At 45.7% G+C, this 26,132-nt stretch overlaps 3 protein-coding genes across 3 annotated transcripts; 1 reads left to right on the forward strand and 2 right to left on the reverse strand.

Annotated features, from left to right (window-relative positions):
* Window positions 1-1,219: 1,219 nt before the first annotated feature.
* On the reverse strand, window positions 1,220-3,559 carry LOC118471968 (uncharacterized). Its single transcript, XM_035958905.1, has 4 exons — window positions 3,538-3,559; window positions 2,927-3,072; window positions 2,508-2,780; window positions 1,220-1,720 (listed from the first exon to the last, which is right to left on the reverse strand). The coding sequence occupies exons 1-4, from the start codon at window positions 3,557-3,559 to the stop codon at window positions 1,706-1,708; spliced, it is 456 nt and encodes a 151-aa protein (XP_035814798.1). The 3' UTR covers window positions 1,220-1,705.
* Window positions 3,560-13,549: 9,990 nt separating this feature from the next.
* On the forward strand, window positions 13,550-15,645 carry LOC103627767 (E3 ubiquitin-protein ligase ATL31). Its single transcript, XM_008648072.4, has one exon. The coding sequence runs from the start codon at window positions 13,866-13,868 to the stop codon at window positions 15,123-15,125; it is 1,260 nt and encodes a 419-aa protein (XP_008646294.1). The 5' UTR covers window positions 13,550-13,865; the 3' UTR covers window positions 15,126-15,645.
* Window positions 15,646-23,460: 7,815 nt separating this feature from the next.
* LOC100279611 (uncharacterized) lies at window positions 23,461-25,001 on the reverse strand. Its single transcript, NM_001152607.2, has one exon. It carries the CDS (start codon window positions 24,923-24,925, stop codon window positions 23,810-23,812), a length of 1,116 nt encoding a protein of 371 aa, NP_001146079.2. The 5' UTR covers window positions 24,926-25,001; the 3' UTR covers window positions 23,461-23,809.
* Window positions 25,002-26,132: the final 1,131 nt, after the last annotated feature.

Consider the following 26,132-nt stretch of genomic DNA (forward strand, 5'->3'; position numbering starts at 1 on the left):
GTGTGGTGAAGTGTCTGTGTACCAAGTGTCGGAATTTTAAGTATGTGAGGAAGATCGAAGAACTGGAGCATCACCTTTGCAAGAATGGGTTTATGCCTAACTATCTTGTGTGGCGCTCACATGGAGAAGTAGAGCAGAATATCACAGAGTCAGAAATAATTGATGATGAGGAGGAGGATCGGATGGATGACTTGGTGGCTGATATTAGTAGAGAGTATCCAACATTGGCCTCAGAACAGGATACACCAAATGAAGTGCAGGAGTTTTACAAGCTTCTTCACGCGTCAGAGGAAAAAGTGCATGACGACACCACTGTGACTGTGTTGCAGGTGGTTACACGTCTTATGGCAATGAAGGCAAAGTATAACTTCTCGAATAATTGCTATAACGATATAATCAATCTGATTATTGATCTCATCCCATCGAACCATAAGATGCCAAAAGACTTATACCAATCTAAAAAGATTGTGTCCGGTCTTGGGATGAAGTATAAGAAGATTGATGTGTGCGAAGATAATTGCATGTTGTTCTGGAAGGAATATGAAGCGAGCACCCATTGTCAGAAATGCGGTAAATCAAGATATGCGGAGGTACTAAAAGAGGATGGAGCTACTTTTGCTACAAAAGTGGCAGTTAAACAACTTCGATATATGCCCATCACTCCAAGGCTTAAACGTCTGTTTTTAACCCCAGAAACTGCGAAGCTAATGTTGTGGCATAAGGAAGGAGAACGTGAGATCCAAGACCTAGACATTATGATGCATCCATCAGATGGCGATGCTTGGAAGGCTCTGGATCGTTTTGACCCAGAATTTGGAAGAGACGCTAGGAGTGTTCGTCTAGGCTTGTCCACTGATGGTTTCACTCCTTATGACAACAGTTCAACTTCATACTCTTGTTGGCCGGTTTTCATCATGCCCTACAACCCCCCTCCCAACAAATGCATGAAAGAAGGGTTCATATTTCTTGCCCTTATTATTCCAGGGCCTAAACATCCTGGAAAGAAGATCAATGTATTCATGCAACCGTTGATTGAAGAGTTCAAAGAGCTATGGGTAGGGGTAAAGGCTTATGATGGTCATCTAAAACGTGAATTTACCTTACGTGCGGCATATTTGTGGTCAATTCATGATTTGCCTGCATATGGTATTTGGTCTGGCTGGTGTGTTCACGGTCGACTGTGTTGTCCCATATGCATGGGGGACACACAAGCATATCGTTTGGAGCATGGTAAAAAGGTCTCATTCTTTGATTGTCATCGACGGTTTCTTCCATCCAATCATCTGTTTCGAAATGATACGAAGTCATTTAGAAGAGGCATAAAAGTTAAAGACGGTCCACCAAAACGTTTAAACAACTTCCTGAAGGGCAGGAACAGATCCTAACAATGAAAGTCTCCATCCACACTGCAGAATGTAGGCACTCTTTTTTTAAGATCGAATTTAAACTTCTTCCGGGCACCACCTTATACGCTTCTGAAGCTTGATCGTGTATCTATTTAGAGCGCATATGGCATAGGCCAGCCAATATTAAATATGGATATGCAGATGATAAGCTGCTGGAGATAGTATTGTTGCCAGCTTCCTTTGAATAAAACTATACTCCTCAGTGCAGTACCTGGCCCAAATGCAATACAAGTGGATGATGCCAGCTTCTCATTCTCGCGAAGGATGTATGTTAGTATTGTTGCAATCCCAGCTCCCATTTAATGTCCAATGATCTAAACAAAATAAGTAAAATGAAGGAAGGATCAGATACAAGACATAAATATTTAACATCATATACTGTCTGTGATAAAAGTTAGATATAAAGAAATATGGGGCTAGATAGAAGTCCCTCCCAAGACAAGAAATCATCTAAGATGAAAAACAAGTAAAGCAAAACAAATGCAAATAGCGTCCTTTAGCTTCTAAACATGAACATTTGAGTAGACATGCATTGCTTAGCTAACAAAAATCACTGAAATCGCAAAAAAAAATATGAAAGTCAATGAAGAAATGAGGTCCAACATTAGTAAGTTGTTCAGCATTAGTTTCATATTATTCTCCTTACAATTTTACATTCATGAGTGTAGTCCACTTATTCTCTCTACTCATGGTAGTCATAACTTTAAGCTTGTACCTCAGTACTTAGACAATCTATTTTCTTCAGATTCCCGCTCAGCCCTAGAGAATCCTAAAGTCCATTGCTGATACTTTACTGCAAGAGTGTTTCAAAGTTCATTTGCTTTGGCTTGAAGAAAGGAAAAAACCTATTTGCCATTTCCACTTTAAAAGATACTTGCAGTTCCACTTGCTTTAGCATTCACAACTTATGTTGATTTTTGTGCAATTTAATAGGCAGACAGGTAAGCATCAATATGAGTTACAGAACTGTAGTTCAATACAGAAGCACAAAATCTAAAAGAATAGAGCATAGAAAACTCATCAATATATAATACCATGAGTTTTTGACAATAACATCAAAAGATCACCTGGAGATACTCGGCAAGAGCTGAAAGAAATTACCTTAACCTCATATTCTGGGAATTGCTCGATTGCTTTACTCAGGCAAGGAATGGCTTGTTTTGCAATCCATCGAGCTGCTACAACCATTCCACAGTGAGCGTAACCCAACACTAGGTTGGAGACACGACCTTCCTGGACCACAACGTGATGAAATGGAACCTCTGCGCCAGTTGCTGCTGTCAACCGCTCCTTAACACTGATAGCCCCCCTAATGAAAAGGAGAAAGCATTGGCTACTTCTGTCACAGACAATTGTGAAGGCAGGCTTCAGGATCTGTATGATAGAACAGGATATCGTCCAGTTACTCCTGATTTATTATCAGTAGTGGAATGAACAGAAAAATATCGGCCCGCGACAAGTTCGGGATGTTGAGTCTCAACACATAATTGACAACAGAGAGTTAACTGATACTTACGCACCCTCGCCTTAGATTTCTTTATAAGAACATCATTCTGGCCATAACCACCATAGTCCAAAAACACGCTGTATGGCTTCTTCGAGAAATACATGCATTGCTTCAGATATCTGAGCAGCAAAATCAGCTCCTGCCTAACCTCAGGCCCATCTGCGATAATAATCCAGCAGCTTATCATCCAGCAGCTTATTCCAATTTATATTATATTTGTATAAAAAACCATCATTCGCATTAGAGCAAGCATCTGCGATAATAATTCCTACTTAATTACCAAACCTACTCACATTCTGTTCAGTTAATAATTAATCCGTTGCAGGCACAGGGAGTTGAAGGTTGAACGGGTAAGGCACGTGCCGTTTCTGCGATCAAATCCCCTGAACCCGTCTTTGTTGCGAGTTATGTTATGTTTTTGTACAGGTCTATTACCTTTTTTTATTTGAGTGGTACTGAGATAAGGACTTGTCCCACAGCCGGAAGCATTTGCACTGCGATAGCTCTCTTGCTGCGCGACATGGAAACGAATCGATCGAGCTCGTAAAAACCAATCAGTTCAACCATGTGTTTCATTTCACTTTTTTCAGACATCATAGCTTCAGAGAGAAGATATATATATACCTAAACCTAGTGACAAGGCCATCAGCATCTATGCATCAGTGAATTACCTAAACCTAGTGACTCAAGCTTATTGTTTTTGCAGATGTATAGTGCTCAGATGGGATCTCCAATGGGACCCCAGTTCACCCGTCCGTCACAATCTGGACAGACCCCAAACACCAACGAAACACAGGTATAGTTTTGTAGTATATTTACTTTCATTTACAATTATAATCATGCATCGTTTTATTTGGTTATAGGGTTCTGAGACCGGACAAGGAAACCCACAGATGGACATTCAGTGGTCGATGCCTCCTAGAGGACAGATTCTTCCTCCTCCACAACCAGGTATGGGATATTGGCCACCACCACCATGGGGATATCCTACACATCCAATGGGGCCTTGGGGACGCCCCCCATGGCCAACACAGCCACTTCCGTCACATGCGGTACGTTCCTGAATTTCAATGCTAGTTGATTTCCTCCTAATTAAATAAACTAAGTCTAGATTGGTTTTATCGTCTAGCTTTAGTCACTATCAAAGGGGGGCCACAGTGCACCATTTTCACCTACCTGGGCTAGTTCTCAATTCTCACCTACCTGAGCTCTTCTGAAATCAAACTACAGATTCAGTGTCTATGAACCTATTTAATTGAGATAGTGACTATGAACCTATCTGAAATCAAACTACAGATTTAGCAGATCTGAAGCCCAGTAGCTCATTCCCTGTTCTTTATTGTTCTTGGATGCCGCTGTGCGATAGATTAGGCGATTTAAAATTGCCAAGAATTTAGTGGTCCTGGGCAGAAGAATCCTGGGCAGCAGGACTGGCACTTGAGCGGCCTGTAGGGCATGTTCTTGGTGTACATGTGATTTAATGCTTTCCTATATTTATTTAGAAAAGGACGCTATGTTTATCATGCTTTCCTATATCTTGGTGTACATGTGATTTAATGCCAGTTGTATATTTATGAGAATTTTGGTTTATTTTGTAGGATTCCGGCTCTCATCAAGTGACTCCTCCCCCTCACGCTGACTTTGCGGACAGATGTCTCAATTCTAGTGGTGGAGCTACGAACAACAATCTGATGTCCTGATCGAGAGCGATGGAGCTAATGTTTGAACTTGTGAACTAAAAATGACAACTATGGATATGAACCTATGTATTTGGACTTGTGTGAATTTGTGAACTTATGTATTTGGACTTGTGTGAATTTGTGAACTTATGTATTTGGACTTGTGTGAATTTGTGAACTTATGTATATTTGGACTTGTATGAATTTGTGATATGTATATATATCCCTGTGTTTGAAAATTGTATTGTATGTGATATTCTGTGTTGCATGTGTTATTATGTGTGTCTAATTTATCATTTCTGTATTTTTTATTTTTTTCTGGAAAAGAGTTAAGAACGTGGGTACCCACGTTCTTAAGGTTAAGAACGTGGGTACCGTCGAACTTAATGGGCAGCCCGCGCCGACTCGCGCAGGACACATAAGTTCGACGGCCACCTGTACCCACGTTCTTAAAGTTAAGAACGTGGGTGCCGTCGAACTTACGGGACACAATTCGACGGTCCCCGTCGAACTTAAAAACCCACGTTCTTAACGTTAAGTTCGACGGTACCCACGTTCTTAAAGTTAAGTTCGACGGTACCCACGTTCTTAACGTTAAGAACGTGGGGGCCGTCGAACTTACTTCTTTAAGTTCGTCAAAAAAACGCCGTCGGCTATGAACGTGGGTAAACCCACGTTCTTATGTTAAGTTCGACGGCCTATTACATTAAGTTCGACGGTTTTTCACCCACGTTCTTTAACCAGTTTCTTGTAGTTCGACGGCCTATTACATTATGTTAACCAATTATGTGCTATGTTTTCCATGCAAACATAAAAGAATGCAAAAACAATAGCAAGTCGAAACTATGTGAATTATAAATGTGAATAAAATATAATTCACTAACTAGTCTGTATTTTCATAAAAATATAGACGTATGTACAATTACATATATCAGCAGTAGCCTAAATATTCAAATTTAGACGCACTAATACTGATCTAGATAGTAATTATGTACAAATACAGAGTCATATGTCTGAAATTGCAGAAAATAAAAACTGAAATTGAGAAAATTGTAGACCCAATCTGTCCAGTCAAACCAAGGTGGCCCATGAGGCCCATCTAGGTGAGGTCATAAGGGTCAGTTATGAAACCCTAACAAGCCATCCCGGCCAGGCGCCGGCGGCGGCCAGCCCCAGCCTCTGCGCGCCACCTTTACCCGGTCCGGCAACGCCCCGTCAGGCCGCAGCCGCTCCTTAGCGCAGGGGCGGGGCTCAGTGGCGCGAGCGCGGACACAATCCAGCAGCCCCGGTGGCCTTGGCGGCGCGAGCGCGGATCAGCGGCTCGCGACCACGGAGGGCGGGTGCAGCAGCCACGACGCAGGCCGGCGGCCCGGCGCACTCGCCGCCTCGGCGGCGCGTAGCCCCGGCCAGTGGGCACGGGCGCGGCCCCGGCGGCGCGTAGGCCCGACAGCGCACGGTCCCGGCCAACGGGCGCGAGCGCGGCCCCTGGCGGCACCCCGGGCGCGCGTGGGCCTGGCCAGGCGGGCGGCCTCGGCCCCGGCGGCACGGGGGGCGTCTCCCCGGCGTGCGCGTGTGGGCTGCATCAGCGCGCGGCCCACTCGGCCTCTCAGCGGCTCGGCGCACGAGGGCGGGCGCAGCCCCTCGGGGCGGGTGCGCGGCACCCCCAGCGGCGGTCCGGCTGCTCGGCGTGGGGCCCGCGGAGCCCTTGGCTGCTCGCGGCCTCGGCGGTCGTTGCGCGGGCGCGGCCCTCCGGCGGGTCGGGGGCAAGGCCCCCCACGGTGCGCAGGCACGGCCTCGCACGACGGCTCGGGCGCGGCCCCGCACGGCGTCGCGGGCGCGGCTGCGGCCACGGCCCTCTGGCGGCAGCCCCGACGCGGTTTCCCATGGCGGCGCGGCCCTAGCGCGCAAACCCGGCGGGCGAGCAGCCGCCCCTGAGCGCGGGTGCGGTCTTGGCGCGGGATCCGGCCAAGGCGACTGCGGGCCGGTGCGCAGTCCCATGGACAGGCGCTGGCGTCCTGGCTCGGGCGCATCTTCTCCAGCCCCGGCGCAGGCCCCGACGTCGCGCATATCGGTCAGCCCGACCACAGCTCGGTCGTGTCTCATCGGCTCGTGAGAGTGCTCAGGCAGAGCGGGTCGGGTGCGCGTCCCTCGTCCAGCACAGCCTCCGACGGCCACGGCACAGGCGCTGCAGCCCCAACGTCGCTGCCCCGACCTCTTGCAGCGCGGGCGCGCAACTCGACATGACACAGCCACACGCGGGTGGCAGTTCGGCCACGGCATGCTTGTGTGTCGCGGCGGTTGCAGAGGAGAACGGAGGCAAAAGAACGGTTGCAAACTCCACTACGTATGGAAAATAGATTTTCATCGTATGGAAAATATAGTTGCATTTTACCTTGCATCAATGGGGCTGTAATCCTCTGCCATACGTTCACGTGATTCTTTTCTTGGGCTCTGTGCCAATTGTTGGCAGACATGATGTTCATGTCGGATAGGGATTCACATCCTCAATTGGAACTTTTGTTCTGTGATCTCTAGAGCGCAGTGCTGATAACGTGTTGAAGTATACTCAGTGGTAACGAGATTGAGAGAGACAAATGACAGCGATAAGTCTTTATTGCAGGGGAACATTGGATTATATACAGATTGCAGGGGTACTCCCCAAGGGGTGCGACCCTTGGGTAATAACCATCGGATGGGTTTGATCACATGTGAATGTTTCGCAACATATAGCTCGTCGCATCGCATGCACGCCCTCGGCGGCCCACCGATCGCCGAACGAGAACCGACGCATGCGTTTTGCGCAGCACTGACGTCGCAGTCGGGAACCAGGAGCAGCACACCTGCCCTTCGGCGAGAGTTCCCCGATGCAGAAAGCCAAGTACGCGCACCTGCCGTCGGCGACGAGTAACCCAAAGCTCGCAAAGAAACCGAGCTCACCAGCAGGCTCGTGGCAATCCCGGTCCTAAAGGCTTTTTGCCCCGGGTTTCAGGGGACGATCTGTGAGATGCCAGCTGCCAATTAACGCTACCGAGCTCCGGCTGGACGGATGCGGACCCTCATCAGCTTGGTCGAGAGCAGACACACACACACACATACACTAGCTAGCTAGCTAGCTAGTCCTGTTGACTTAACTGCAAATCTGCGCCATCGCTGCCGTGATGGGGCCCGAAAGGCACCGATCGCCATTAGTCTCCCGTCCCACACGCCGGTCCTCCGTTCACCTCAGACGCCCAACCTGCCTGCATGCCGTAAGCCCGTGAACCGACGGCGCCCGGCCATGTTCAGAGACACTGCTCCAAGGCGCGCCGTCGCATCGCGGGCGTGACCAAAAAAAAAAACCCAGACGGTGACACCAGCGTTGCGAGAACAGAGAAAACGCCGCGCACAGAGATGGCCTGGCCGGCTGTCCGCCCTAGCCCCTGCCCCCGTCCCTCCTGGATGCAAAGGGAGCCGAGACGAGACCGACCGCCGGCTCGGGGTACGGGGAAATGATGGGTGGTGCACACGTCGGTACGAGCGGGCCTAGGCAGCTCGCCGGCTACAGAGGGGTCGTGTCGTCCGTGTCGGAATGTTGTCCCGCCGCGGTTGCTCGCGACGCAGTCGCAGCTGTTCTTCGGATGGCACACGGTTGGTTGATGGATGCGTGATGAATATCGGTGCGGTGGTGGCGTGCCGAACTGGCGAGAGCAGCTCCGGGCTCCGGCCCGCCCGGCGCCCGGCCAGGCGGTTAACGTCGAAAACCTCGGCCCAGTTGCGACCAGACAGTTCGCCGGCGCGCTCACTGTCCGTGTGTGAAGATGCTGCTAGCCTGCTACGCTACAGCGAGTGGCCGTCCTGATAAATCAGGGGCCCGGTACAATATTTGAAATAGGGGCCCTTGTTATTATAATATATATAAATACATGTTGCTATTAAACACTCAAAAACACATAAAAAATTATTCATCACAAGAAAACATACATAATATGTTGTTACCTTAAAATTGTCTTCTAACATGTCTCGAACCGAAGTCATTGATGGTAGCATTAATCTCAATTTCATCCAATAATATTTTCTCGATACATAAAATAGCCAAACCGTTTAGTCTTTCTTGAGACATTTTAGATCTCAAATAATTCTTCGGCGGCTTCAAACTTTGAAAAAGCTTCTTTCAGCAGATGCAACGGACACATGCACGGTAAATAAAAGTCGATAAGCAATAGAAATATTAGGATTTAAATCCACTTCTCTAACATACTCAAAAATATCCATGGCAGACATTGTTTTATCTGACATAGTCAACTGCAAAACACTAAGCTCTGAAATTAGATCATTTAGGTCAACATCAGATGAGCCATCAAAAGAGAATGTTTTTTGCAAATTTGGTGCAATATTCTCTTAGCTCAATAGTATCCAATGACTTCAAGGTTGTGGATTCCATAAAAATCCAAATATGTCTTTCAATGATTGGAGTTCTTCAAAACTACTTTTTAATGAACTAATTGCAATATCAACCATGGCCAAAAAATAATTAATTTCAAAAGCTTTTTTAGCTTCAAGATTTGCTTCCTCACAATCAATTTCATCGTATTGTTTCTTCCTCTTAGCTTGATGTTTCATTGGAAGTGATGGCCCTACACCCAATTCGGAAGCAAACTCTTTGCCAATGATCAAACTAGAAGCAAATCCATTATTTCTATAGTATCTTATATTCTCATTAGGTAGCATCAATGCACATTGGTCCCTTCTCTACTAATATATCCCTTGACTTGTTATCAAGATTATCCTAATTTCTTGATCATAGATATCCTCAATAAAAACAGGTTGTTCATCAACAATGACATTTTCTGTAGGAGGTAAATTAACCATAGGCTCTTGATCATTCACATTGTTATCATTCATGTTGGTGTCAACATTTTCTTCTGGTGTAGAGCTCTGATCTTCTGGGCTATTATCATGTTGTTCCTCCATAGGAACTATAGCCATCTTATTTTGGTTCCTTGAAGTTATTGGATTACTAGAAAAAAAAATTATCCAAGGCTCCTCTCTGTGTTTCTATAAACTTATCTACTCGTTTCTTCTTCTTCCTTTTCTCGGAACCAGATGGATACTTTCTAGATGACATGACTGTACGCTGAAATTAAAAAAAACACCGTATAGATGAGCACGATATGCCTACCTCCTCGCGACAGGTACACCCTAAACCCAAACGAATCTGTTTGCAGGAATGATGCTGCTGACCAAGAAGAAGGAAACAGGACATGTGCTAGCTAGGGTCAAAGAAAAAATAGGCAACCATATAGATGAGCACGACGAAGGTGCAGACCAAACCAGAAACGAAGCCGCAGCTGCTTATTAGCTGGAGCCGAACGCCACCGAGCCGATAGCTATAGGCAGCCGCAGCTCCTTTGTTTCCCAATCGTTGATGGATGGCCACAAGTGCACTGCAGGCTGCAGCCTGCAGCAGCGCTGCAGCGGCACTTTACATCCAGGGTCAATCGCAGAACTTTCTGGAGACGCCCAACTTGAGGGGGGATCCGACGTGGAATTGAGACAGCATGTGCCTGGAGCAGTGTAGTGGAGTAGTAGAATGGAACAAGCGTCAAAACACTTCATAATTCACAGATCTGCACGTATTGCTACCTCCTCGCGACACGTACACCTCGTCGCTCTTGGGGCCACTGTTCTCCCGTTTTGTCTGTTCCGCCGCCCAGTGCCGCCGGAGCCGCTGCCCTGCACTCCTCAAACCGCACACCTGGCAGTGGCACCGTGCTTGGTCGCCGTTACGCGTGAGAGCGTCGAGGCGGCACGCCGGGACGAGGGCGAGGGCGAGGGCGAGAGCGAGCAAGTGGTGCCGGTGGGGCGCACGTCGGCTTGGGGACCCTGGACCCGGACCCCACGGCCAACGACAAGTGGTCCGTGCATGCGCGCTGACGGCGACGCGTGCGGGGACGAGTCCCTCTCGCGGGTTGTTTACCAGGTCCGCGCGAGCTGGCCCTTGGCCTTTGCTTGCCGTCTCGAGCGGCTACTGGCCCACTAGACAACTGGCAGAGTACAGTCAGTAGCCGAGTAGCGGCGCAGCTCGCGTGGACTGACTAGGCCTACATACTGCGTCGATGTAAGCGGGTATTTTAGATGGATTTAAGAAATAAATTTATTTTGGTGGATTGTGATGGATTTTAATTGTGAATGGATTGGATTGGGTGGATTTATTTTATATCGTGTGTTAAAATGGTTGATACCCATGGGTATAGATGGATTTACATAGGCGTGGGTTTCCATGGGTCTTCATCATCCATAGACCGTAGAACTGTATTCGAGTCGACTCCCAACTTAGTTCCAAGTCTCAACTGTTGGTGCCTTTTTGGGGCGCCAATCACTGCGTGAGAACCGGCGGCGGTGCCCTCTGCAGAGGCACGGACGGTCCGCGCGTGTGCAGTGGCGGTGAAGGTCGCCGGCGGCGCCTGGATCTCGCTCCCAGGAGGGACCCATCGGGGAGGAGAGATCCTAGGGGGTGTCTAGGCTCGGCAGGCCGACCTAGACTCCTCTAATCGACGTAGAGTCGAAGAGAAGCGGATAATTTGGGGAATGGAATACTAAACTTTGGCTAAACTAGAAATACTCCTCATGCGTAAGGTAAAAACGAGAAATAGACTTGATTTGATCGATTATTGGGGGTTCAATCGTCCATAGCCCTTCATCTATATAAAGGGGAGGTCTGGATCCGCTTCAAACTGTTTTCCGAGTTAATCTCGCGGTTTTAGGTAACAAATCCCGCGAGAAACTAGGAACCCTAACTGACTCTGCGCACGCGCGGACCGTCCGGACCGCAGACCGTTCGGCCTCAGGGACGGACCGTCCGTGAGGCTTTTTTGGTTTCCAACACCAACATACCCAACTCAATCCTAACTCCCCAAGTCTTCACCCATGCACCGACGGTCGCATCCTGCTTCCTGCCTCGGCGACCGGAGTCTCCCCTCTCCCTAAATCTTCGCCTAGGCGGACGGAGCTCCCCTGGCCTCTGCTGACGCCCGACGCTAATTAGACATTGTCGCCCCAGGGACCGTTCACACATGGTTCTTTTTTTTCACTTCTAGTGAGATTTATGCGTCGTTCGGTGGGCTTCTGATCCTACTAGATGTACCCTTTCACTGTTGCTAGCTTCGAGCTTGATCAATGACTCTTTCCGTTGCTGCTGGTTTATGTTTCTCACCAAAAAGATAATTGTTCATTAAGGATCTTTAACAGATGTTTTTTGTTATTTTCTCGAGACCTAAATGCTTATCGACCAAACTTGTTTTTGTATCAGTGTATAATATTATTGTCACTGTTTTTGTATGTCGTGGACTATGTTTTTGTATGTCATTGAAACTAACTATAAAATTGTCACTGTGTACCAGTGTATGTGTATGCAGTTGGCTTGATGTGAGATAATAAGTTGAACCCACAGGGTTTCCATGTGTTTCTATCCAATTATGGGTTGGTTTAGAGTTAATAATATGGGTTGGGTTTAATTTCCTTCTTATATTTTTTGGTGGGTGTGAGATAAATATCAAAGTTATTAGATTTGGTTATGGGTGGGCGTTGGTTATATTTTTTGCCATTAGCAGCGTACGTGTACGGAGTACTTGCACTTGCCGGACTACTGGGCTGGCGCTGACCCGACCTGTACTCGTGTCCTCTCGTCTGATCTGAACCCTTCGTCTGGGTGATGGGCTTCGGCTGAGCACTGACGCGTCGGTCGACTGACGTTGACGGAACAGGCGTCGTTGTCGGAGAAGTCAAGTGCTCTGAAACCTGATGTCCATGCTGGAATTCCACAGCCTTCGCCTGGTCGATCCGTCAAGAGGGTTACACTGGTTTTACACGCGGTTAATATGTGATGTTTGGTCCGGCTGTCGCCTTGACCACTCGTGGAGAGTCTTACCGTACGTTTGTTGAGCGTCAGGGTAAAACTTGTGCAAGACCGACCTCATAACGAACATGACTTTGGAAGGAAATTTAACTTCTTAAAGCAGCGGCCCCTGCACATTTGAAGTTGTTTTTGTACATTTACCACGTGAGAGACATTTCGGGAAGGAGATTTAAAGAGGTGGCAATCTTTACAATGACAAATAGTTAAGGGATGTGTTTGGTTTCTAAGTACCCTCCGTTTCTTTTTAGTTGTCGTTGATACTTCAATTTTACACTATTCACCGACAACTAAAACGAAATGGAGGGAGTATTGATTTTTAGTGTGTGTTTGAATGCACTAGATCTAATAGTTAGCTACTAAAATTAGTTAAATACATACAAACAATCTAGCTAATAGTTCAGTTATTAACTATTTTTAGTAAATTATCTAATAGTCAGTTAATTATTTGTTAGCTAGCTAATTCTATAAACATCTTTTAGACAACTAACTATTAGCTCTAGTGCATTCAAACACATCTATCATTTTTCTTTCTATTTTACTCTATAAATTACTAAAATAGGAAACTAAAATGTATCGGGTCCTGATATGAATTTACGTGCTGTCAAGAAGATTGGAATTGTTTCGTACACATCTTTTAAGAAAAAAAAATTCTACCACCATCTACAATATCGAACTAATTTCGTACTTTTAATGAACTATGTGTGAGACATATTTCGGTAGCGCATCTATTTTAAATTATAGATGTTATAGTAGTTTTTTTTATAAAAAGATAGTTACAATTAGAGAGACGTAATTTATGACAAAACTAAGATGAACTATAACTTAAAATACAAGGTGTAATTGATTTTTGCAATAAGGGTTTGTTCAGTTATTTTGAGTGAGATTTAGATGTATTTTAACTTGTTATAAATTTAAACCGACTTAATATCATTTAATCTATATAAAATTATATTTAAACGAACCAGCCCTAATGTGGGAGTTAGGATGATTGTATTGCCAGCTTTAGCATTGACCCACCCGTCAGCCGTGCGCCGTGGCCTAACTGTAGCTGATATGTGAATTCTCGCTTCAGTCGATTCCCGATAAGCAATCAGATAATTCACATGCCGTTGAATTCAGATTTCAGCGTGCAAAAAACGTTCCAGGCCCTCCCCGATCGCGGCTGCTGAGCTGAACACCTGCCGGCGGCTTCCTTCCGCGAGACCCGCCGAGCGCCGCGGCCCGCGGGATCCTGACCTTTTTGGCTCAAACTCCTCCTCCCCGTCTATATAGTTCCACACTGCCTGCTGCACCGTCAGGCTAGTCAACCCGCTCTCGTCTCCCGGGCCCTCGCCTCTCTCTGCCGTCTGCACTGCCGCCTGCCGCGCGCAAGGACGCCCATGGCTCGCCACGGCCAAGCGCTGCTCGCCGCGCTCCTCGTGTCCGCGGTCGGCGCAGCCAGCGCGCAGCCGAGCTACGATGACGGCGGCCAGGGCCAGGTCAGCACGGCCATGATCGCGCTCCTGGTCGCCGTCATCGCGGTGTTCGTGTTCATCGCCTCATTCACCGTCTACCTCCGCCACTGCACCGGCTCCGCGGCCACGTCGGACGACTACGACCGCGCCAGAGCCGTGCCCAATTTCGACGCCTTCATCTCGCGGTCGCGGAGGCAGCGGCGGCCGCGCGGGCTGGACGCCGAGGTGGTCGAGGCTTTCCCCACCATGAAGTACGCCGAGGCCAAGGCGCTCCGGGTGGGCAAGGGCGGCGCGCTCGAGTGCGCAGTGTGCCTCAGCGAGTTCGAGGACGAGGAGCGGCTCAGGCTCTTGCCCAAGTGCAGCCACGCCTTCCACCCGGAATGCATCGGCGAGTGGCTCGCCAGCCACGTGACCTGCCCCGTCTGCCGCTGCAACCTCGACCCTAACAAGGATACCAGCAGCGATGAACAGCGGCCCGACAGTTTCCCGCCGATCCCAGTGGCGAGCAGCATCTCGAGCGAAACCGCGGTGTCGTCTGGGCATGGACCGCTACCTGTGGCCGTGGTGATCGATGTGATCACCGAGGAGGAGGAAGAGGCGCGGCGGCAGGAGGCGCTGGAGCTGCAGCAGATAGGGACCCAGCGGCGCGCCATGCGGTCGCGGTCGGGGCGCAAGCCGGTCCCGACGCAGCTCGCCCGGTCGCACTCTACGGGACACTCCCTCGCCGTCCGGCTCGACCGCGACCTGGAGCGGTTCACGCTGCGGCTGCCGGAGCACGTGCGCAGGGAGATGGTCGCCGCGGGCGAGCAGAGCATGCGACTGCGTCGCGGGCGAAGAGCCGGGGAAGGAAGCAGCCGAGGCGGCCGAAGCGCCCCCCTCGGCCGGGCGAGCAGATGGCAGTCGCTTCTCGCGGGGACCTTCTCCGGGAAGCTGTCCTTCTTTTCGGCGTCCAGGATAACGGTCAGCTCGGCCGAGCTGGGAGAGGTGTCGTCCTCGTCGTCCACGAGGGCGAGAGGGAAGCGCGTGGCCGCCGTTGATGCCGCCGACGCTCTTGCTAGTGCTAAGGGCAGCGTCCGCCTTGACCGCATCGGAGGCGGCGGCGTGTCCGGCGCTGCGTCCCGCTCCCGCGAGGTGGCGGCAGCGGCGGACGAGGAGAAGTCAGCTACGCAACAGGTTCGCACGTAGAATGGGAACAACAGATTTTTGAGCGTAGAAACTAGCTAGCTTGAAAGTGATCTTCTTTCACACGGGGAAGAAATTGGCGTCTTTTGGTCTGCGGGGAACAGGGCGCCGATTTCGTGCTGGTTGCTCTTGCTCCAAATTCGGTTGAAATTGAATGAAAAACACGAGACGTACCGATCCTATTTGTAAATTACCTTGTAAATTTGTACAGGAGTAGAAACGGAATGTAACCTGCTTACCTGCAGGTAGAACAAATGCTGGATTTCCTTTGTGCTGGAGTAGAAACGGAATGCAACAACCGTACGTCAGATATTCAGATGTCCTGTCCTCATTCATGGTCCAGAGTCCAGACTCCAGAATGAAGCTGAAGTAGCCTTGTTTGAACTTTCTATTCATTCGCTGCTTCTTCCAAGAAGGTTTGTTTAAAATTTCAAGCGCTGTCTGAATTTGCACAGTATGACACCGATTAATACTTAATGGATGGTCCCAATAACAAATGCCAAATCCAGAGTTGATTAGCAAATGCCCGGACATTTCCTCCTCCATATATACACCTGGATTTCATTTCTGCCCATCACACGTCAGTTCATGGCCATGGCCCATGGGATCGGAGCTCCTTCACATCATGTCCAGCAAGGTCTCCGGCAGGCGAGGTTAGTGACGTACCGGGACGCGCCCCGTGGCCGTGGGGCAGAGAGGGCACAAAATTCGTCCGCTGGTGTAGACGGCAGCTATACCAAAAGAACAACATAATTCAAATGAACGCTGGTTATAATTCAGGCAGCCGGCTTAGGAATCGCATCGCCCTGAATCCTTTTCTAGACGGACGAAGCATTTATAATGCCAGCAGTCTATAGAAAAGAAAAGAAAAAAAACTTGAGAGGTCGGCAGGAGAGAAGAAATGGATGAGCTTCTGCCTAAGACTTTTGCGTGCATGCATACGCTCTAGAGGGAGACAGAAAGGCTGGTCAAGCCGTTTCAGACAAGGGCAGCTGCTTATAAATTTTTACAACACGGCGCTGAACTGTTGAAACGTACATGCCTTGTGAGTTCTTTTGCGGATAAAACATGTACCTACCTGTAACCTTTTTTCGTCGCTTCGACAAGACTTTAACCTCCGAATAGTCCATGGAATTGGCATTTAATTTGTGACAACAACCTGCCACTCAGTTTCAAACTGTCACCGTCATATATACTTTCTCTCTTCCATTTTACTCGGCTCCGGTAAAATTTAAAAAATAAAGGAAGTTATTTTTTTTCTGTTATTTACGTAGAACGGTAGAACTCCATTTGTCAGCGGGAAACGATTGTAACTTGCATAGTTTCGTTTTTGACAGATGCACAAAAGCTTCAAAAGAATTCATATTTTACCTGTTAAACCGTGTTATAAATTTTTCCCCCATATGTTACATGTGCTCCGTGTTATGTATCTTTCCCCATATGTTACATGTGCTCCGTGTTATGTATTTTCTATACAATTCAGATGAAATTATTGAGTTTCAAAAGAATTCATAATCTCATATAAAGGGAACAGTTCAAATGAAATATGGAAAGCTCTAGATAGAGCAATCACTATCTGGTAGATTGTTTTTAGATGAACAATAGATGGACGATTAAAAAATGAATATCTTTCTATATGACGTATAAACCTCTTTCTCAAACCTGATATCTTGCGCCATAGCCAACCAAACAGAATTAATAACCATGGGAGCTATCAGCGTGCGGAGAATACAGATCTTATTGACTGACGAAGGATCTTGTACGGTCCAAGTGTTTGAGATGCTCCTGTGCAAACGGGTTTGGGTCCTATTTGCTAACCGAGTTAGAATTTCTATGTACCCTCGCTATTTGCCATTCGAGGTAGACTTTCTAAGTGCCCTACAAAGATAACAGGGTTTACTATTAGAGTAAGGGACTTGAGGATCAACAGTAATCATGTATAATCTTCAATCATCCATAGCTTTTTGACACTCCACTACAAAAGGTCATTGTAATCGATCTTAACTGAGTGTTTTATTTTAAAATGAAAAGGTGTCCCTACCTATTCTATGATATGCCACTCCATACATCAACCCACAAGGTTGTTGTAAGCTTGCACGTGTTTGGTTTAGGGGTTAAAGTGAGATGGAATTTGTTGGATCCATTTTGTTGTGGTCGTCGGTCCGGCCCACAGGACACTTTGGCTTTAAATCTCAGTTTGTACCCTTGCTAGAATTTTTGAAGTTTTATAGTCTTGGTTTCTCATTTTCCTCGATCTTGTGTTGTTGGTGAAAAACTTTTGATTCCTTTGAGAGGATTTGGTTTCGGGATTGATTGGTGGTGAGTTGCACTCTTTGGACCACTGCATACACCTAGTTGTTGCAGATTTTGGTCGCGATTTGAGAAAAACTCAGTTTGAACTCATTCTAGAAAACCCCAACAAAACCCCAATTTTTTGCTGTCTTTTTAAATCTGTGGGTGATTCACAAGTCTGATTGAGCTCAAAATTTGAGCAGATCTTGGAAACATATTTGCTCAGGTGTGTATAAAATTTTATCTCAATCGAAGTTCGTTTGGTTCGGTTTTGAATTCAAGAACAGAATTCCGTACTGCTGAAAACAACACTTGTTGATGATACTATATTGGACTATTTTAGACTTTTTGGTGTTCGGTTTGTGATCCATTTGTTTTGCTGGTCTCATGTAAGTATTAGGAACGTTTTGTAATCATGAGATCACTCGTTCGCTTCATGGTTTGAGCACTTGCTTCATCTTAATTAAAGTGAAGTGTTCATTTTCAGTGTTTGGAAGCAAAATTTGATTGGCTCTCATTCACCCCTGGTCGCCTTACAAGGTCCTACACTTACAATAAAGTTTGCTCCAACATGATTGATGAAGATGACATGTAGTTGATGAAGTCTATAGAACATTGCAGATTAGATTAGCAAGGATTCACATGGATGTTGCCTAAAACCCCGATTCGCTCTAACCCATACATGTCCTTCGATGGGGACACTATTTTTCTTCACCATCATCATCACGTCAGTGTTAGGGATGGAGGCACCAAAGGTGCAACACTGAGGACTCTCTCCCTAAAACCTCTATGAAAGTACATTAGTCGGTTCTCGCACCTTTTGAGAAGAACACCCTATATATTATGTAAGAGAGTAGGCTCTAGGAAACTTCTCAACTTCCAATGTGGAGCTAAACTTTCCACCATTGACTCATGCATGAGTGTTCCTTTGAGATTTATTCAATGAATTATTCGGATAATTATGTGCTAAAGCCCTTATAATTCCTCACCAAATCTCAAAGGAAACACTTAATTGACTCTTAAAATAATTCCTCAGATATTGTTTGATATACATTGATAAGTTTAACATTCACATGTTCCTAGAAACTACGACGGCTCACAAATACTCAATGGACTAACCCTTGCATGGACAGCTTTGTGCAAACCAGTTTCATTCAAGAATTCGACTGGTACTTGACGTCCATTAGGCTACCTCTTTGAATGGACCTTATAAGTCATACTCCTATGTGTCATTCATGAGCTTATTAGATAGTTCCCACGTCTCATAGACTGTAACCAACAATCAACTTATAGAGGTGTGTTTGTCGAAGAATATCAGAGGATAATATCTTGCTATTAAGCCTCCAAACACATTAAGATAAAAAGTCACCCTACCTTATAGACTCGAGAGTACTACATCTTCACAAGAGAGGATGATAATTATAATGTACTCTTAGCTACACAAGCAACTTGTTTATCCAAAGTCCGAACTCATGGGATCTCCAATCATAAAGGTTTGGGTTTCTACTAAGTGTAACTCATGTGGGTCTCAAACATCTCTCCTTTGGTACAATATATATCACATTTTATGATAGACCTTTGTAAATTGATCTACCCATTTTTAGCTATGTTTATATAATTAACAACTATTACTCTAGGGTGTCCTAGGGCCTGTTTGGTATGGCTCCAGAGCAAAACTCTAAGAGGAAGCTGGCCAGAGCAAGCCAAACACCCTAACTCCAGATTTGTAAACTCTATGAAGTTTTTGGAGCTGCAGTACAATTTTTTTGAGTACCTCTTTTGCTGCTCCGAAAACTCTAAAAAAGTAACCTAGTCATGGAGTTTGAAGTTATTTACCCGCCACTGCCACCGGTTATGAGAAACAATCTAAACTCTGAAGCAGAGCTGCTCCACCTAGAGTTTTAGAGTATAGCTGCTCTAAGGTGAAGCAGAACCATGCCAAACACACCCTTAGTGTTCTAAGGGACTTCAACTGTCTCTTCACATGCCTTGAGGATTTTAGATTTCAACCGCCTCCACTTGCAGGCTGGAGAGCATCTCGTTTGTAAGTTTTAATATTTTGAAGGATTGGATGAATATTTGGCAAACAAGCCAAAATTGTCTTGTGCAAAAAAAAATCTCATTTATCTATCTCTAGTCACTTGTTTCTGTCCTTTAATTTTATATTTTTGTAATCCACAAAAATTGAGTCCTTTGATATATTCATTTCTACTCTCAGTGTCGCATAAGTCAAAATTTAGAATGTATATGGCTTAACGAAGTGTATGTATATGAAGTATGTGATCATACTAAACCAACAAAGATAATATAAATGTCAAGTATGTAAGTGTACATAGAATATGTAGTTATCTTTATTTTATATACTTCTGTGATGATATTACAATAACACATTAAAAATATAGTCTCTTAAATTTTTGTATTACCAAAAACAAAAATGATAACGAAGACAGTGTTGGCGCCTGACCACTCATACCACATTAGTGTTTCAAAAAATAGTTTTATGATCAAAAAGTTATGAAGCATATATGCCAACAGAAATAATTTAGATACGATAATATTTTAATCTTTAAATAAGTTTATCCAACAAGGTACGAGCCACAAGCCACAGGATGCTCACTTGCTTTTTCAAGACGAGTGTGCAGGTGCAGCATCTCATTTAGTTCAAAATAACCATGTGTTTTTGTCTTTTTTTTAAAGAAGCTGCAAAAGGCTTGCCACTTGAATATATTAGTAGAAAGAAACCAGTTTACAAAATTTGTTCAAGGAGAAAAACAAAAGGAGCCATTTAAACACATGGGAAAAGAACAGACAGAAAAGACTACTCGGTGACTACACCTCGACTCAGATTGGGAAAAAAACATGTGTTTTCTGCATAACTATGTGTTTTCTACATTGTAAACAAAACTCCATCCAGTCTGTAGGAAGGGAAAAAAAACCGAATGCATAACTGCTGGCAGGAACAAACTTTCTGAAAAAGGCAAACGGACTAGGATACCAATTTCGTCGCCAATACTAATACATCGTCGAAAAAAACAATCAGAACAAACAGGGACGACCTGTCCTCGACCTCATAGGCGTATTCATTGGTTCATTGTGGTTCAGTCTGATCATTTCTACTCCACTTTGACCCTTCTATATATACCTTCAGCGAGACTTGCCTTAATGAACAACACGGACATCTGTTGTTTCACCATCCATCCATCACCACGCAATTGCTGTTGGCCGATTCATGGGGACAAGGCTTCTCTATTTTGCTCACGTGAAGAAAAACTTGCCACCAACCAAGCATTTTCTCGTCAGTATTGGTACAAGGTATATTTTCGCGTGCACTGTCTATGACCATCTGACCAAACGAGATAGCCGGCTCAGCGCGTTGAACAAAAGATGGTTCAGCTTTGCAGCCCTGCTCGCACTGAAAGAACTGCTGAGCATCTGCTGCTTTGGTAGACTACCTTTGCTTGCCCAACCTAATCCCTATTGCAGTGCATTACAGCAGAAAAGCTGGTAACCTTTTCTTTGTTTGGGCATCTGTTTTAATTTTGGTTTCTTTCGTCATGGAAATATAGATGTAGTTGGTTATTTGTTCTTGTTTGGTGAAATTTTAGGATGTCCGTTAATATTCTTATTTGCTATTTGGCTATGCCTCCTTTGGTAGACTGCTGCATGGTAGTCTTGAGATTGACGGCGAATGTAGTCGATGACTAAGTTACCATGGTTTTAAAGGCGGAACTAGGCGCCCAGCCACCGCCTGAACGCCTAGACGACTTAGGCGGACGCCTTACTAGCCAAATATCAAACAGCTCATAAACTATAAATCATCACAAATACACAATACAATAGTGGATCTGAAATAGCCACAAAGTAGTCTCCGAAGGAACAATAACAAGTCACAAAATTTAAAACAACACAATACCAAATCTGAAATAGCCACATAGATAGTTTCTAATGGCGTAATTAATAGTAACTAGTTGCAGCTACTAATGCAGCAAATATGCTAATGCAATCTAGCAATAGCTACTCTCCCATCTCTCAAAAATCATCATCAAACTCTCATGAAATATTGGGTGACTCCCCTTCTCCACCATCATTGCCACCATTAGGTTCATCTTCACAATCTATGATTTCTGCATCCTCATGTGGAACATTTTTTTCATCTTCCTCTTCAGACTCTGGCAAATTTTGTGCAGCAACAGAATTTCTCCTTGAATACACATTATGAGCTCTTCTTGGTAAGTTTCGGCCACAAAGTGCTTCTGATGCTCCAATGGCATTATCCACAAGGTCCCATGTAAGGTCACACTCACACCCACGCCCACCTTCAGGGACTACATGCAAAGAATCAACCCACTCATTGTCCCAGTTGAAGTCCTCATGAACCAATGGATCCATACAAAGAAAAGAAACCAGTATTTTCTTATTTTATAGATCCATACAAAGAAAAGAAATCGGTTGTTGCATAAGAGGTTGAATTGTATTTTCTTCATTTACTACAACCGAAAGATGAAAGCTAGGTTCCAAAAACTACGCCAGAAGAAGGGGAAAAACTTTGATCCATTGGTTCATGAGGACTTCAACTCGGATAAGGAATGGGTTGATTCTTTGCATGTAGTCCTTGAAGGTGGGCGTGAGTGTGACCTTACATGGGACCTTGTGGATAATGCCATTGGAGCATCAGAAGCACTTCGTGGCCGAAACTTACCAAGAAGAGCCCATAATGTGTATTCAAGGAGAAATTCTGTTGCTGCACAAAATAAGCCAGAGGCTGAAGAGGAAGATGAAGATGAAGTAAATGTTCCACATGAGGATGCAGAAATCACAGATTGTGAAGATGAACCTAATGGTGGCAATGATGGTGGAGAAGGGGAGGCACCCAATATCCCATGAGAGTTTGATAATGATTTTTGAGAGATGGGAGAGTAGCTATTGCTAGATTGCATTAGCATATTTGCTGCATTAGTAGCTGCAGCTAGTTACTATTAATTACGCCATTAGAAACTATCTATGTGGCTATTTCAGATTTGGTATTTTGCTGTTTTAAATTTTGTGACTTGCTATTGTTCCTTTAGAGACTACTTTGTGGCTATTTCAGATCCACTATTGTGCTATTGTATTATGAATTTGTGATGATTTATAGTTTATGAGCTGTTTGGTTGATTGGTATTTGGCTAGTAAGGCGTCGCCTAGGCGCCCGCCTAAGTCGCCTAGGCGTTCAGGCGGTGGCTGGGCGCCTAGTTCCGCCTAGCCGCCTTTAAAACCATGGTAACTTTGTCATTGACTATATTCGCCATCAATCTCAAGTCTATCAGGCAGCAGTCTACCAAAGGAGGCATAGCCAAATAGCAAATAAGAATATTAACGGACATCCTAAAATTTCACCAAACAAGAACAAATAACCAACTCCATCTATATTTCCATGACGAAAGAAACCAAAATTAAAACAGATGCCCAAACAAAGAAAAGGTTACCAGCTTTTCTGCTGTAATGCACTGCAGAAAGATTGAACTTAGTGAGGGGGAGGGGTGGGGAGGGGGGATCAGTTTATAGAGCTTAACAGAACAACCAATCCAGTATGCTTTCATATTTAGTTCGGATCATTAACCTAAACCAAAAATGAAATAATAGCAAAACAAGGATACATTCATTTCACTGTTTTTGTAATAACTACTACAAAGAGGAATAAGAGACTTTACTAAGTCAGAATTCTAAGGTGTAAGAATAACTAATTGGCATAAAAGAGGGAGGCTATGCAGGAGTACGAGCTGTATTCACCCAAAAAGCAAATCAAATTCCAACTGACAGCATGGAGGCCTTGGAATAAATATACTAAATAGTGGTACTGAATTCATGCCACAAAACTAAGTGTTCTTTTACAAGGATAAAGTAAATGCATCCAGATATGAGATATCTATAGTTGGCAAACAATACGATACACTGCTTACCAGTGCACCGCCATAGAGCGCTGCATGACAATCATTGAACTATTCAAAGTTGGAAATATTGTTTATAATATTGAAATAAGAATCATACTTCAGATAGAAATATTTGATTAAATCAAATAATTAACTGTGTGACAAGTTCAATACATAATTAATTCAAGACTTCAAGTACAGACAATATTTAGACCTGAAACACAGAAAGAACAGAGTAACATATCATTATACCCATCTGAAAATAGCCAATGGCTTACCTGAAATGATAGGTCACAACACCGGTCTTAAGGAAGAACTAATTTCATTTCAACACACAAAGGCAGCATCTGTTGCAAGCATTGGTATGCATCAAGGAACTGCACAATAGTTTGGCGAGGGGCTGTTCAAGTACATGCAGAGAAGACCTGAACCGACTATCTCTGCCTTTGCTTCACCATGATCCCTAGCATGCTGCTGCTAATGCGCCTAATCTTCATGAGGCATTTTCCCAGCACAAGCAGCAGCATAAGCATCTGCAAGCCCTGCAATACTCTGGTTGTAAGGATCAATAAACTTCTGGGCAAATCTCTTTTCAGTTAAACAAAGAGCATTATAAAAGTCAACATTTTCCTTCACAAGCCCCTTCGCCTTCAGAATCTTGATGAAATAATGTCTGGGCATCAGCCGCCTCTGCATGCTAAAGGCAAGTATTGCTGGCCTAAGCAAGATGTACTGAAGCTTCAACCCAACATCCACCTTCAGGAACTTCAATGCGCGACTCAGCTTGCCTTCTGACATCCTCAGAATTGGAGGTGACTTGCGCACCACAAGGGTCAGCTCCGCCTCAGAGCATCCAAGAGTCGCCTTGATGACATCCAATTTTGCACCAATGGAGTTGGGACCAACGCAATAGACGGCCCACAGGGCACTCTTGAACATCCCTGTATTGCGCGGCACACCAAGCTTCTCAGCGCATGCCACCCTTTCCCTGACACTCTCGGGCCTCATGCCTATCAGCAATGGGAACTCTAGAACATTAGAAACAGTTAGACCGCACTGCAGTAGGAATGCTATGTTAGGCTTGACCACATCCTCAAGGTTCCGACTGAGGAGCATTGGATTGATCCTGATGGCGGAGTGAACCCGATCGAAGCAACCCATGAAGGAGAGATAGAACTGGAGGTGGGAGATCTTTTTGGGAGCGACGAAGATGTTGGGGACGATGGTAATGAGGCGGGAGATTTGGGAAGGGGATAGCCCAAGGCTCATGAGCTGAGCGAAGCGAGGGGTTAGGGTTTTGTCCACCTTGGAGCAGAGGAGCCGCGGGTACCTGGCGATACCGGCGATGATGTCGTCTTTGGCGAGACCGACGCCCGCGAGAAAGGCGACGACGGCGTCGGGCTTAACCGGAGACTTGAGGTGGGTGAGCCCCTTGGACGCCCTGCCCGCTTGCGCTGGGGTGAGCCCGCAGGTGGTGACCAGGTATTCCTCAGCGACGAATCGATCGGGAGTAATGGCAGTGGTAGCAATAGAGAGGAGGCTGCAGTGGCGATGGGAGGACGCGCCGATGGAGGACAAGAAATGATGTTGAAGGCGCAGCATCGCTGCGGAACGCCGCCTCAGCCTCGGTGGGGAAGAGACGCGCAGACGGCGAGAGACGTTTTGTCGGGCGGCCAAGTTGGCTCACAGGGAGGCCATGGCGAGTTGCCGACAGATTGACCCCGCGGTGGCCATGGTCTGTGGACGAGACCGCGAGATGACTCCGTGTCACTGACTATATGCAAAAGACTCTCCACTACAGTGTAAAATAGTATTTTACACGACCGTTTATACGGTCTGTTGGAATAATCATTGGCTACTTTAGTACTCCGAATGACATACTCAACAAAATGATACTATCAACGAAACATTCACTCAATGTGTTCGTGTTCGACATGATTAAGGTACTTTGTTTTCCATTCATGTCCCTGTTGTGTCCTTCGACCAGCTCGTTCTCCTCGTGCTGCATCTTCCCCGGTCCTCTCCCCCACGAGTACCGACCGCCGCTGCCACTACTTCACTCTCACCTTGTCCAACACGTCATCGCGCGATGAGACCCCTGCTACGTCCTCTTTCTCACTCTCCCCCATGAGACCCGACCATCGCCGCCACTACTTCTCTCACCCTGTCCAACACGTCGCCGGTGACGAGACCGACGAGACCCCTGCTATGTCCCAAGCTGGCAACATGGTCATCCCTAGCGTTGTCGTCGTTGTAGACACCGGTTCTCGATGGTCGACTCGGATCCGAGGGTGTCACCCCCTCTCCTGCTCTCTGGCTCCGGTTGAGGTGCTCTATGAAGGTTCAGCGCCCGTCCAGATTTGGGGAAGAATATAAAGGTCGATTTTCATTATCCTGTAAATTGTTACAGAATGTGGGGTTCGTATCAACATTCATGGTTACACATATGAATTTAGATTGTGGAGCAACAATTTTATTTAACAATGAGGATACTCAATATGAAAGATATTTTCGTTTTACCTTCACAAAATATATTGAACAGATGGACAAAATATGCAAAAAAATGTTTCTATATTGACAAAAAAAAACTCAAATGTCAATGAGAACTTGAAAGCACATGCCACACATCTGCCCTAAATGGCAACACATCTTGCATTAAAGCGTTCATGGTCAAAAACACTTCTTAAAGTGTTTAGGGTTTAGGATTTAAGGCACATGCCACACATCTGCCTTAAATGGCAACATATCTTGCATTAAAGCTATCATGGTCAAAAACACTTCTTAATATTTTATAGAAAGCACTTCAAAA

This window comes from Zea mays, chromosome 5 (assembly GCF_902167145.1).
Source record: "Zea mays cultivar B73 chromosome 5, Zm-B73-REFERENCE-NAM-5.0, whole genome shotgun sequence".
Taxonomy (NCBI): Eukaryota; Viridiplantae; Streptophyta; class Magnoliopsida; order Poales; family Poaceae; genus Zea; species Zea mays.